Source organism: Chelonoidis abingdonii, chromosome 23 (assembly GCF_003597395.2).
Source record: "Chelonoidis abingdonii isolate Lonesome George chromosome 23, CheloAbing_2.0, whole genome shotgun sequence".
NCBI lineage: Eukaryota > Metazoa > Chordata > Testudines > Testudinidae > Chelonoidis > Chelonoidis abingdonii.
In genome coordinates, this window is record NC_133791.1 from 15,267,080 (window position 1) to 15,279,797 (window position 12,718).

Consider the following 12,718-nt stretch of genomic DNA (forward strand, 5'->3'; position numbering starts at 1 on the left):
ACTCCTGAGTGCAAAGGGCAAAATAAAGCCCACACATAAGGGAAAGGGGAATCAAACAAGTGACCAGGGGAGTGACACCTGGCTCCAGTCTGGGGAGCCTGACAACGCTGAGTGCTTTGGGGTTCCTCAGGTGTGCAGCTGCATAAACGCCAGTCAGTGCTGTGCCCTCTGGCGGAGGGGTCAAGGAGTGGGCTGAAGGAGTGAGTAAGTATGTGCACAGAGACAGGTCTAGGTGTTTGGCAGTTCCCAGTGCTCTGACTAAAACAACAGGGAGTCCAGCGGCACCTTAAAGACTAACAGATTTATTTGGGCTTAAGCTTTCGTGGGTAAAAAACCCACTTCTTCAGATGCATGGAGTGAAAATTGCAGATATAGGCATAAATATATATTGGCACATGAAGAGAAGGGAGTATTGGGTTCTCCACTCATAAGGTAACATCCTTCTCTTCATGTGCCAGTATATATTTATGCCTGTATCTGCAATTTTCACTCCATGCATCTGAAGAAGTGGGTTTTTACCCATGAAAGCTTAAGCCCAAATAAATCTGTTAGTCTCTAAGGTGCCTCTGGACTCCTCGTTGTTCTTGTGGACACAGAGTAACATGGCTACCCCTCTGATACTTAATGCCCTGACTGTTCTTCCCCACACACACACCCCCGCACACCCCTCGGCTCCCTGGAGCCTATCTCTCTACCCAACACCTCACCTTTGCTGCCCCAGCAGGGTCCCCACTCCCCTCAGCGTGTGGGAGGGACAGACCCTAGACTGCAGCCCAGGTAAAGGAGATGGGATTCCACCCCTTCCCCTGGAACGTGGGGACTCTAGGCTTCCCGCTCCACTGATTACCCATGGTGGGGTAGGGAGAGATATTCAGCAGGGGCAGCTCCTGCTCCCCCAACTACCCACCCCCCATGCACACCTCTGCACACACCCCCCATGCCCAGCTCCCCAGACCCTCTCACACCACCTCCTGGGCCCACCCCTCTGGCCCCCCACCCTCTCTTACCCCCTTCCCCCTGCCATGTCCCACCACCCTGCCCCTCCACCCCTATCTCTTACTCCAGCCATGCCACCATTTGACCAGCTCCCAGCCTTTCTCCCACCCCTGCCACCCTCTCTGGCCCCCCCTCTCTACTGCCCTTCCCCATAGCCTATGCCCACCCCGTGCCACTCCCCAAACCTCATCCCCCCATTGCCTCTCACCCACACCCGCGCAGTCCGCTTACCCCCCCAGTGCCCAGTTCCCTCCGACCCTCCTCACCCAATTGCCGTCCGCCCTCTGATCCTCCGTGCCCAGCTCCCCCGCCCTCTGACCCCCCCCCGTGCCGTCCTCCTCACCCCCATGCCAGCTTCCCCGCCCTCTGACCCTGCCTCCTCATCCCCGTGCCTGTCCCTCCTGCCTCCTCCCTCCATCCCCCGTGCCAGCTCCCCCGCCCTCTGACCCCTCCCTTGCCCAGCCCCCGTCCCCCCACTGCGGGCCGCCGCCGCCGCCCAGCCCGGATGCGCTCGGGACTCGCCCCCCCGTATATGGGCCGTGTCCAGCTCCCGGTGCCCCCGCTCGCGCAGAGCCCGCCGCCTCCTGGTCCGTGCGGCGCCCGAACTCCATGGTGCCCAGCACCGAGGCCGGGCGCTGGGGCGGGCCGCCCGGGACCGCGACCCGCTGGGCCATGGCGGAGGCAAACGCGGCTGAGGGACGGAAGCTCCCTCAAACCGCCGCAGCGCCAGGCGCATCCTACTGCGCCTGCGCCTCTGGGCCCGCCCTAGGAACCGGGGAAAGGACTACACTGCGGGGTCGCCGGGCCTAGGGACCGTCTCAAATTCCCACCCGAGTGACAGAAGGAGCGGGGCCGGCTCACTGGGAACCGATGGCGTTCCCGGTCAGTGGCTTCTATCTTGTGTCCCAGAAAAGTCTTCTGTCCTCGTGGTTGCAAGGAGAACGTCCCCAATATAAAGTGAGTGTGAACGGATGCTGTGATGTTTGCCAGAGTCTGCAGGCGCCTGAAACAAAGGAGAGAGGCGTGAACTGCCGCAGGCCTCAATGGGACTTTAGGCCCAAACGCCAGCAAACAGCTATGTCTTCTCTTGCAAAAAGGTCTGTTTTACAGGCTCCGGAGTTGGGGCTGGATGAGGAAACCAAAAGTGTTTTCTTCGTCAGCTGCCAGGGGATGGCGCTTCACATTTTTCAGACATGTAAGCCAGCTGTGCCATGGCTGATACAACAAAGAGCTCCAATGGGTCAGGCACAGCACCTTTCCTCCCAGCACTTCGAAGTGTGGAGCAGAGCTCCTCACCAGGGTGTTCTCCTTGGACCTGTTTGATAGCCCCCGCCCCATCACGTTTATATTTATGGCTAGTTAATCGGTTTGGTCCCCTACTCAGAGCAGGTCTAGATGACACATGGTAAAAAGCATAAGGGCCCAGTGCTCTCATGTGCTCCTATCGTTGGCAGAGGCTGCACTGGTGCTAGAGCAGTTGGCTCTCAATTTTGTGCTGGTGACCCTTTTCACAAGCAAGCCTGAGTGTGACCCCCCAATAAATTAAAAACTCTTTATATATTTAACACTGTTATAAATGCTGGAGGGAAAGCGGGTTTGGGGTGGAGGCTGACAGCTCCGACTCCATGTTAAGAACTTCACGACCCTGAAGGGTCCCGACCCCAGTTTGAGAACCCTGTGCTAAAGCAAATGGGGAAGAATTAAAGAAAACCTCATACATGCAGACAAGACCCCCAGTGTGTGTAATTAAATCTTTAGCTCCCGCCCGGGATTGTGGGAAGGGCAGCGCGGGTCAGATGAACTGAGCCTCACAAAGCGCTGGGCTCGGGGGGACGGAGCCGCGGCCCGGGACAGGGCGTGTGCGGGCGCGCAGCGCCTCTTGCCCGGCCTCCGCCTCCCGCCAGAGAGCCCGGAGCCGTAGTGTGAGGGGTCCGGGGCCCATCAGCTGGAAGGTCGAGGCCGGGGGTGCACAGGGGGGGGACAGATGGGGGCCCCGAAGGAGGTTGAGGAGCGGCAGGCTGGGGGCACTAGCCGTACGGGGGCCCAGGGGTGCACTGGGGTGGGCTGGGGAGCGGGGAGGTGTGGGGGCACTGCAGCCTACAGGGGGGCCGGGGTGCACAGGGTGGGGTTAGGGAAACAGCAGGACTGTGGGGGCACTGCAGCCGTATGGGTCCGGGGTTCCAGGGACCAGGTCGGAGGCTGGGGAGGTGATGCTGGGGTCTTCAGGGGTGGTGAGAGCTCTGCGCAGCCCCTAAATCTTGCCCCACAATGGACCTGTCCCTCTCACCTGCCCCCACGGCGGAGTCTGGTTCCCTGTGGTGCCCGCACTCCGGTCCCCGCAGCTCCAGGGAAGCTGTAGTTTGCATTTCTCCCTTTCCTTCTCCGCCCGGCTCCCGACCCCAGCGAGTACAAGTTCTGATAATAACCCTCCCCGCTTCTGCCTCCGACTGCTTTGGGGGGCAGTGGCAGTGTCGTTATCCCCATGCTCCGTGTGGGGAAACTGAGGCACGGGACGTGGTTGGCTCCAGGTCAGTCAGTGACAGTGCACAGGGACAAGAACCAAGTCCCCTGATGCCTTGTCAGCTGGACTGTGCTGCCTATTACATACTGATCAGGAGGAAACTCAAAAGAACTATCAAACATTTCCCAGTGAGGAGCCCCTTTGTCTCTTTTCACCCCCTTTCCAGGGTTCATTGGAGATGGTCTCGTCCCCTGTGACAGAGTCGAGTTGGCACTGGCACCTAGCAATGCAGAGGCTGGGCTAGATGGACCATTGGTCTGACCCAGTATGGCTGTCCTCATGTTAACACACTTTACTTCTAGTAGCTTAAGTTAATGCTGTAAGGGAGCTGCCAATGTTTCCCTTTACTAGGTTGATTATGAACACGCTAGAAATTTGTTCAACTGTCTGCCAAGTGAGTGAGAGAAATCTTAGACTTTCACCTTCCTTTCTTCCTGCAGTGCCACTATTATACCGGAGAGCACCTCTTACTTTAATACTGACCTCAGTCCAACTCTGGTTTTGTGCTTGACATTGGATTAGGACAGCTGGATTCAGTTCTCAACTCTGCCATGGATTCCATGTGTGATATTGGGCAAGTCACTTGATCTTTGCCTCTTGTTCCTCACCTGTAAAGCAAGGATACTTCTCTACCTCACGGGGGATGGTGTAAGGAGAAACCCATTTATATGTGAGAGGTCCTCAGATACACCAGTAGTGGGAGAGATTTGAAGTCATAAATAGCCAATAATCTGTCCAACTCTCTTCTTTGCTCATTAACTCACAGAGGTGACCTATAAGGTATTCTTCCTGGGAATGTAAACTATCTTCTCAGTGGGAGAATCCTTCAACCTCTCTAACCGCTCAGTGACAGACTTGAAGGTGGCAATTTTGCAACAAGAAAACTTCAAAAACAGACTCCAAAGAGAGACTGCTGAACTCAAATTAATATGCAAATTAGATACAATTAACTTAGGTTTAAACAGACTGGGAATGGTTGGGTCATTACACTAATTGAATCTATTTCCCTATGTTAAGTTCTCCTCACACCTTCTATGGGTCCTCTCAATTATCACATCAAAGTTTTGTTTTTTTTTCTCCTGCTGACAATAGCTCATCTCAATTGATTGGACTCTTCCAGTTGGTATGTGTACTTCCACCTTTTCATGTTCTCTGTATGTATAAATATCTCCTGTCTGTGTGTTCCATTCTATACATCTGAAGAAGCGGGCTGTAGCCCACGAAAGTTTATGCTGAAATAAATTTGTTAGTCTCTAAGGTGCCACAAGTACTTCTGTTCTTTTTGTGGATACAGACTAACACGGCTGCTACTCTGAAACCTGTCTTCTCACAGTCTCTTTGGTTCAGAGGAATATAGAGTTGAAGCAGCTGGCTGGCCGTAGTCAAATTTCAGTTTAAGCTTTAGTGCAACTATGGTGAAGTGCTGGAGTTTAGACAAGCTTTCCCACCAGTCTGAGCTGAAAATGGAGCCTGATCTGAGTTTTTAGTAAGCCGATGGACACACATTTTAAGCAGCTTTGAACATGCTATCTGGTCTTGTGCTTACTCTTTGTTTTATAGTAGGTGCTGATTAATTCCCATAAAATACAATGAGGAAGAAGGGAGCAACTGCCTGATGGGCTGTCAGCATCTGGCCTACATAATTATCCACTGGATGAACCTATGTGAAATGAAAATGTAGGCGTTAATATTGATTGAAGTACTTTTTTTACTCTAATTATGCTGTTCCAATGTGACCTATTTAACATTCAGACATCTGCATGTGATTAAAGCCCTGCGCCTGAGTGTTTACCCATGGGGCCTCTGGTGTCTCTAATTCAGGTCATATGAAAGGACTGGAGCCAAGGAGTAAATGTACATACTCCCTCTTTAAAGTCTGCAACCTCAAGGGCAACATTTGAGTTTGTTCTTGCCATTTGGTTCTGTAATGTGGAACTTCTGAGGTTGGAGCTAAGTTTCTAACAACTCCTAAAGTTTGCAAATAATATGTCAACTTAGGCTGGGGAGCAGCATTGTTCCTCATTGATTCTAATTCTACCTGTTCTAAAGCTTTTCTCACAAGCTCTTCATACCCATTTAACTACAGATGGGACTGTTATACATTAGAGGGATTATACTGCTAATAATACAAGCCTGGTCTCCACCTAGACTTAACAAACAGAACTATGTTAGTGAGAGATACAATTTTTTTAAAATCAGTCATTAGTGGTACATCACCTACTGTGAATGTAGTTAATGGTACAGCTTATTCTCCTACAGGAAAATAAGCTGTAGTCTTATAAGCACTTTTCTACTGCCCTAAGTATATCCACACTAAGGTGGTTGCACTGCTTTAACTGTACCTGTGTAGTTACATAAATCCTACTAGTGTAGACTAAGGCATTGTCTACATACAGTCAAATGAGAGAGATACGCTACCTCAGGGGTCAGCAACCTTTCAGAAGGGATGTGCAGAGACTTCATTTATTCACTCTAATTTAAGGTTTTGTGTGCCAGTAGTACATTTTAATGTTTTTAGAAGGTCTTTCTATAATATACAACTAAACTACTGTTTATGTAAAGTAAATAAGGTTTTTAAAATGTTTAAGAAGCTTCATTTAAAATTAAATTAAAATGCAGAGCTCCCCAGACCAGTGGCCAAGACCTGGGCAGTGTGAGTGCCACTGAAAATCAGCTCACATGCTGCCTTTGGCACATGTGCCATAGGTTGCCTACCCCTGCACTACCTATTCAGAAGCACCATTGTCTAGTGGGTAATGTACTGGAGTGGAAACCTAAGTTCCATTCCTAGCTCGCTCTCTGACAGTCGATCTAAGTCCATCCTTGTTTAAAAGGCACAACCCCTGAATTAGTAAGTAGAGTGAAAATCTTAATCTCTCTCTTCAGGAAAACAGTGGGAGAGAATACTTGGAAAAATCAGTTCAGTAGAAGCCAGTATGGAATCAAGCAGGGCAGAGTAATTAACTAATCCCTGTTCTCTGAAAAACATTCCTACAAGGGCATTTCCCTTAAATTGGGCCTTTGTGAGACATGTAATTTCTTTCCCTCAGAGCCCTGGCCAAAGTTCAATAATTATGCACTACAATTAAGTTAGCCTCCTGGCCTCTTCCTTATTTTAAGAGCAGCAGCTAAACAGTGCCAAAGGGATTAGTATGTAGGTACAGGCTGTGTTCTTTCCTTAGGTTAGAAAGAACTCTTCTGTGAGCTGCTTCTCTTCATGTGAGGGGAAGGTTTGTAGCAGGTGTAGAATCCTGATTACCAAGAGCTACTTGGAGACTAGAGGAGAGAGGGGTGTGGGATTATACAGCCCTCATGGCTGCACCAGTGCTACTGATTACATAGAGCAATGGCACCAAATACATAGCTAGATGGTGGAAAGCTTGACTATCTTGCCCTCAAGTAACTGTTTCTTTAACACAAAAAAAACACTTTTCTCCTTCCCTTTAGTAGCAAAGGACTAATAATTTAGTGCTACTGTGAGCCAGGTATGTTAATTCCTTGGTACATTTTATAATGAAAAGTACAGGACTATGAACCAGGATTTTAAGCCAAATGGATGAGGATGTTGGAAAAACTGAACTCTTGTAGCATTCACCTGCTTGCTCGAGCCTGTGCTTGAACTGTACTGTGAACAGAATCACTACAGGCTCATTTCCTGCTCTAGGAACTGTACCTGCTGTGCACCAGTCAGCAGTTTTAAAAAAACAAAACCACACAAACCTTCCCTTCCCCCCTCTCCTACAAAAGTTAGGATTTGAAGACACCCCACACACACACACCCCTTCTCTGGCAGGGAAGCTTTAAAAGGTAGGTGCTCCCTTTTCTCCTTCTTCCATCAAATCCAGGAATATAGTGCACATTTCCTATACCAGCTGAGTCTTGATAACAGTTTCACTGACTGCTTGAACTATTTATACAAGCAACTGCTGGTTGCTGTAATGCTAGCGAAGAGACTCTCCCTCTGCAGCTTGACAACAGATATGGACAATATAAGCTGGGACCAGTCAGCCTTTTGTACACTAAAGCACACTTGGCCTTTAGCAGCAGTCAGTGCTGGCCTCATGGCAAGAGGCATCAGTAGTCACCAACTAGCCCATTGGTGCACCCATGTGGAGTGCAATGAGCTAGGCTGGTTTGAGGTAGTAGGGATCTAAGGTATGGCTACACTGCATCTAGAGTGTGCCTCCTACTCTGGGTGAACAGACACATGCTAACACTGGTCAAGCTAGCACACCAAAGATAACGTGGACGGTAGGACAAGGGCTAGCCACTCATGTTTGGACAGTGTTGAGGAGGCAGCTCATAGCACAACATGCCCCTGCTTTAAAAAAAAAAAAAAAAAACAAAAAAAAAAACCTAGCTCAAGAGGCAGTAGTGCCTCTAGCAAGGCTGGGAGCCAAAGTCCCACCTCTAATGGAAGCAGCTGCAACAGCTCTCTGACTCAATACATGACACTTTCCTCTGTTTTACAAGGCTTCTGCAGTGTGATGTAAGATGGAATTGGGGTGCAAGCTCTTTAGCTCACAAGCACAGACCAGCTACTTTGATACAGATGTAGGGCCCGGTTGGGATATTCTGCTTGGATTTTGCCCACTTGTTGCCTGGAGCAAAGCTGTTAGCTCTAAGCCATAGGAAAGTCCAGGTAAGTAAATATTCACATTTTACAAATGCCTAAGGCACAGAGGTGGTCACAGCAAGAGCTAGGAATAGAATACAGGAGGCCTAGCTCCCAATCCCCTGTGTTTGTCACACTGCCAATCAGTACCCCATCCTGTCTCTTAAGTTCTGCATAAAAAAAAAAAAAAAAACAACCACCCAGCAATGGAGGTTAATCATGGCTGTAGCTTCCCCCTTCCCACTCTGGTTCTGTTCGACAGCTAGTTGAACTGTTTCTAGAACACTTGTTGCTGCATCTTGGGAAGGGTACAGCTACTCCTGCAGTGGTGTCTGACTCCACTGCAAAGTGAGCTCTTGATATAGCTTTTATGGAATTAGAACAGCACTAAAAGCTTTTTACCTCCTGTCTCTACCTTTACAAAATCAGTTTTCCTATGGGACAGGAGCACCCTTTGCAACTCAGGAAGCATAAAACCCAGTGAAGGATTATTACAGCAGCACTGTCTATGTCTGGCCTCATACCCAGAATATTTGCAAGTTCTGTCACCAACAATTCTGCTTTAAAGTGGGTGTGAAATGAAAAGGGGTAGTTAGTGTCTGGTTTAGACCAAAGTAGGTGGTTAAGTCTATCAGCCACACAACACCCTAGAATGGGGGAAAAGTAGCTTCTTCCTAGAGATCAAGTTTGAGAATCACTTCAGACTTAGTCTCACTGCCTGGAGAGCTGCCACAGCCCACTCAGCTACATGATGGGTCAGTAGGGATATAGTCTAGGCCAGGGGCTTTCACAACAAATGTTTTGGTGGCCTCAAAATATGGCCACCAACTCTTGCTGATGGCTGTGCTGACAAATTTTTCCTAAAATACTTAGCTTTAGGAAAAACAAACATGCACATATACTTGTCCATATCATTGTAATTTATTTATGTAAGGTTTTTTCCCCCAGACTCAGTAACAAAAATGTACATTTGTCTATCCTTTACTGGACATAAAAAGAATAGAAACACAAGGTGCTTTGCATGTTTGTTTGTTTTTTAAAAAAAACTTGCTAGCCATAAGTCTTCTGCTGTGAAAAGTGGTATTTGTACATTTATTATATCACTTTCACAGCAGACTTACTCAGCCCCAGCAAGCCCTGGGACAAATTAAACCCTTGATGAGGGAGATGGGCAGGGAGGCACTGGGACCCAGGGCCAAGGATGGGAGCCTGGGTTGGAGCCTGAAATCAGAGCCTGTCACTGCATGGATGAAGTCTGAAGCCTGCCCCCTGGAAAAAAGTGGGGAATTCACCAACTGCCTATACAACCAGTGTTTTTTGGGAGGGGAGGGAACCCAGCCCCTACTAGCAGCCCTGGGAGATGGGCCACTGCTTCCTGCCCAGTCCAGGAGACTGTGGCCACAAAAAAAGCCTCTGGTGGCCACATGAAAGAAATACTGGTGTAGGCCCATCCTGCTAGAAGGCATCTGCTGCCTGGAGCAGTTCTCTCAGTGGACAGCTAATACTGAAAACGGGAAGGTGGGGATATATGGTCCATCTTACTTGGCAGACAGCTAAGGTAGTCCCTGCCAGCATATCTGCTTTAGAAATGAAGGGAAAAAGCTTACCTCTAGAGCAAGAATGGATGTGAAATAAACTTACAGCCAGGACCCAATGAAAGTTCACAAGGGGGAAGTGAATGGCCCTGGGTAGGGGGTAGTCACACCGCAAGACCATTTTAAAGAGTCATTGTACAAATGGGAGAGAATGGAGACAAGCCAAAACTGAAGTGTCTTTGGGAGTCAAGAAAATAAAAACCCAGGGAGGCATGTTGGACAAAGATTTATTTTTCTAGAAAGTTGGCTGCCAAAATATTTGGATAAAATATTTATACACACGTGTATTAAAATGCTTCTCCCCAACCCCACCACTGGAGGAACTCCCAGCCTCAGCTGCCAGAAGAAAAATGTGCAATGTTATTCACATAGGCAAAGGGAGCCACTGTGGATAAACCATTAAAAGTGAAGTTACATAGCAGCTGCTCACAGCATCTGTGTTCATTGGCTTAAAACAGGAAGGGAGACAGCCTCCTCTCCCCTCCATCGCCTAGAGATTTTTAATTCTTGCTAGTAATGTCTGATGCAGAGCTGACTCAGGGTAGCCTTCTGGAGGGAAGGAAGCAAAGTAGAATCAAATTCAGCTAGTTTTTAAAAGTGACTACAATCCAGGTACAGAAATGTAACAGTATTTCATCCCTTTTGAGTCATCACTACAAGCAGGTGAGATCTACTAGCAAAGTCCTCTGCCAGGTGGCCAAGCACTTTCTGCAGGAAGCATCATACCACACATGGGCTTACATCCTCTTTGGGCAACTCCTGTTAACAGAAAACAGGTCTAGGAACCTGATGGCAACTCGCTCTGCCCTAGTTTGAAGCCAGAGTTCTCACCAGTATCCCATTCTTGCCTGGGGGACAGTTCCTTCGTCAGCTGTCAAGGGGTTCATCTTGCTTGCCAAGCAAGGCCTCTCTCTCATCAGAAGTGCAAGGTCTTCTCTTCCTATAGGCAAGGAACTGGAAGGAGATCTGATGAGGTGTTAAGTCTTATTTCCTTTATAGCCAAGGCTAGATAGGAGAAATGAGGTCGCTCTGCCTAGAGAGAAACCTTTAGTGCCAGGGGAAAATAGACGCCAGTTGGTACTTACAATGGTAACCATGCACCTGTTGTCATAGAAAGATGGAGATAATCATGGTTACCTCATTTGTAAAGCTCTTTGAGATCTACAGATGAGGACTATGTATTATTTTATTGCACTAGGGTAGTGACCAGAGGCCCCAAATGAGGATCAGGGACCCTTCATGCTAGGAACTATACTAAGCATGTATTGTTCCAACATTATTATAGGAGATCGCTGTAACACAGGGGGAAAGACTTGAGCTGCAAAGCACAGGTTGGCCGTGTAACAGCATCAGCAAAAATCTGCCTCTGAACAGCCCTGGCCACCCACCATCCCAGAAGAGATCAGCTTTTTAATGGTTTTTTGTACAGAGCATTAGAAATAACACAACAGAAGCTTGGAGGGGTGGGCTAGAGAGCATTACCAGAAGAGGATACAATCACATCAAGAGACAGGACCCCCAGGCTACCAATCAGCCAGGGGAGATGATGAATGATGTAGTTGCCTTCAGCTTGCCCTGGGTCTGGGTTCTTCAGAAGCACACTTATTCCATACAGCGAGTTCCCCAGCATCACCAAAGCAAAAAGACAGTATGACACCCCTTCGGTAGATTTCCTCTTGAACTGGAAGAGGAAGCCATATTAGAAGGGGCTGGAGAATAAAGACTTCCCTGCTAGCAGAAATATGCTAGATATTCCAGGCATGGATTCCCAGGGGATATGCAAAGGGAGGAGGATCTAGAAGATGACTAAGCTTATTGAGTGCTGGTATCCACTGTCTGAAGGACAAGCTTCTTAGACAGTGTTGGCATGCATAGGATCACTTGACCATGCTCTGCTGTCTCCCTAGTAGATGCTTCAAGAAGAGCAGGGAAAATTAAAATGGGAATTGTATCCCAGAGAATTGGCCAGCAGCTGCATCCCTTGTTTATCACCTCTTCCCACAAAGATACCCACCAGAACAGGAGTCCTAAAGGATAGAGTGGGCTCAATACCAGTCGTCTTCCAGCTCCAGTTGTAAAATTTTAAGCAAAACTAGAGTCCCACCTTCACCATGGGATATTTACATTTTAACCAGAAGGGGAGAAACAGCTGCTGCATGGAAGTCAAGAGGTTTAGTCAATCAGGACCCAATGTGAAAAATACAGAGAAATGGCCCCTGGGAAGGTTCTGGAAACAGCTGGTTAGTAGTCTAGAGCCCTCTGCCTCTTGCATCAGCAGCCCTTAGGGATAAAGGACACTCCCCTAATCCCAGCTCTGGAATCTCAGCAGAAAGGGTGCTCCTTTCACCTTCCCCAGGGGAAGATAGCCCCAGCGGCAGGTTGGATCCCATCCCCACCTACAGTGGGGCACTTACATTAGTGTAGATCTGGGGCACTCGGGAGAACAGATACAGCAAGGAGGAGATAGAGCCAACAGTGAAGCCAATGATTTCCTTCTTGGTGAAAGGCTGCAGGGTAAGACATAAAACACCAAACTGTTATGCGTTGTACAAGGCACAACCAGAACTGTACCCTTGGATTTACAGGCATCTGGTAGCAAAGTGAGGTCACGTGACTGACCAAACCCAGGTATGCATTGTCGTCTTTCCACCTGGTCAATAGTTCTTTTGAGTTGCCTGGCTAGCTATTGGCTGAAACTGTCACATGACAAGGTTGCCAGCTCTCCCTCTCTGTGGGACATTCCCATTTCAAACTGATTATTCATCTTTCCCACAAATCTTCAGCCTCCTCCCTGCCCCCATATATCGAGAGGGACTCGCCTCACATCCAGCTGCATCCACTGTGGCAGACAGAAGAGTCCTCCCTTTAAATGTCACTGTTTCAACTGTGGAGCTAGTTCTGCCCAGCAAGGATGTTGCTGACACTGTTCCCAGAAAAACAAAGGCAAAGGCTGCGTTTATTGGAGCAGAGACTGGAAAGAGAAAGCAGAGG

The 12,718-nt window shown here is 48.6% G+C and overlaps 1 protein-coding gene across 1 annotated transcript in view; it reads right to left on the reverse strand.

The window, feature by feature from the left end:
- Positions 1–9,940: 9,940 nt before the first annotated feature.
- Positions 9,941–12,718, reverse strand: part of SLC66A1 (solute carrier family 66 member 1) — a 20,324-nt gene continuing 17,546 nt past the window's right edge. The window contains exons 6-9 of the mRNA XM_032787553.2: positions 12,547–12,698; positions 12,142–12,234; positions 11,223–11,408; positions 9,941–10,693 (exon numbers count right to left, since the gene is read on the reverse strand). Of these exons, the coding sequence (XP_032643444.1) occupies positions 10,595–10,693; positions 11,223–11,408; positions 12,142–12,234; positions 12,547–12,698 (530 nt within the window). The 3' untranslated portion in view covers positions 9,941–10,594. The remainder of the gene's footprint in view (positions 10,694–11,222; positions 11,409–12,141; positions 12,235–12,546; positions 12,699–12,718) is intronic.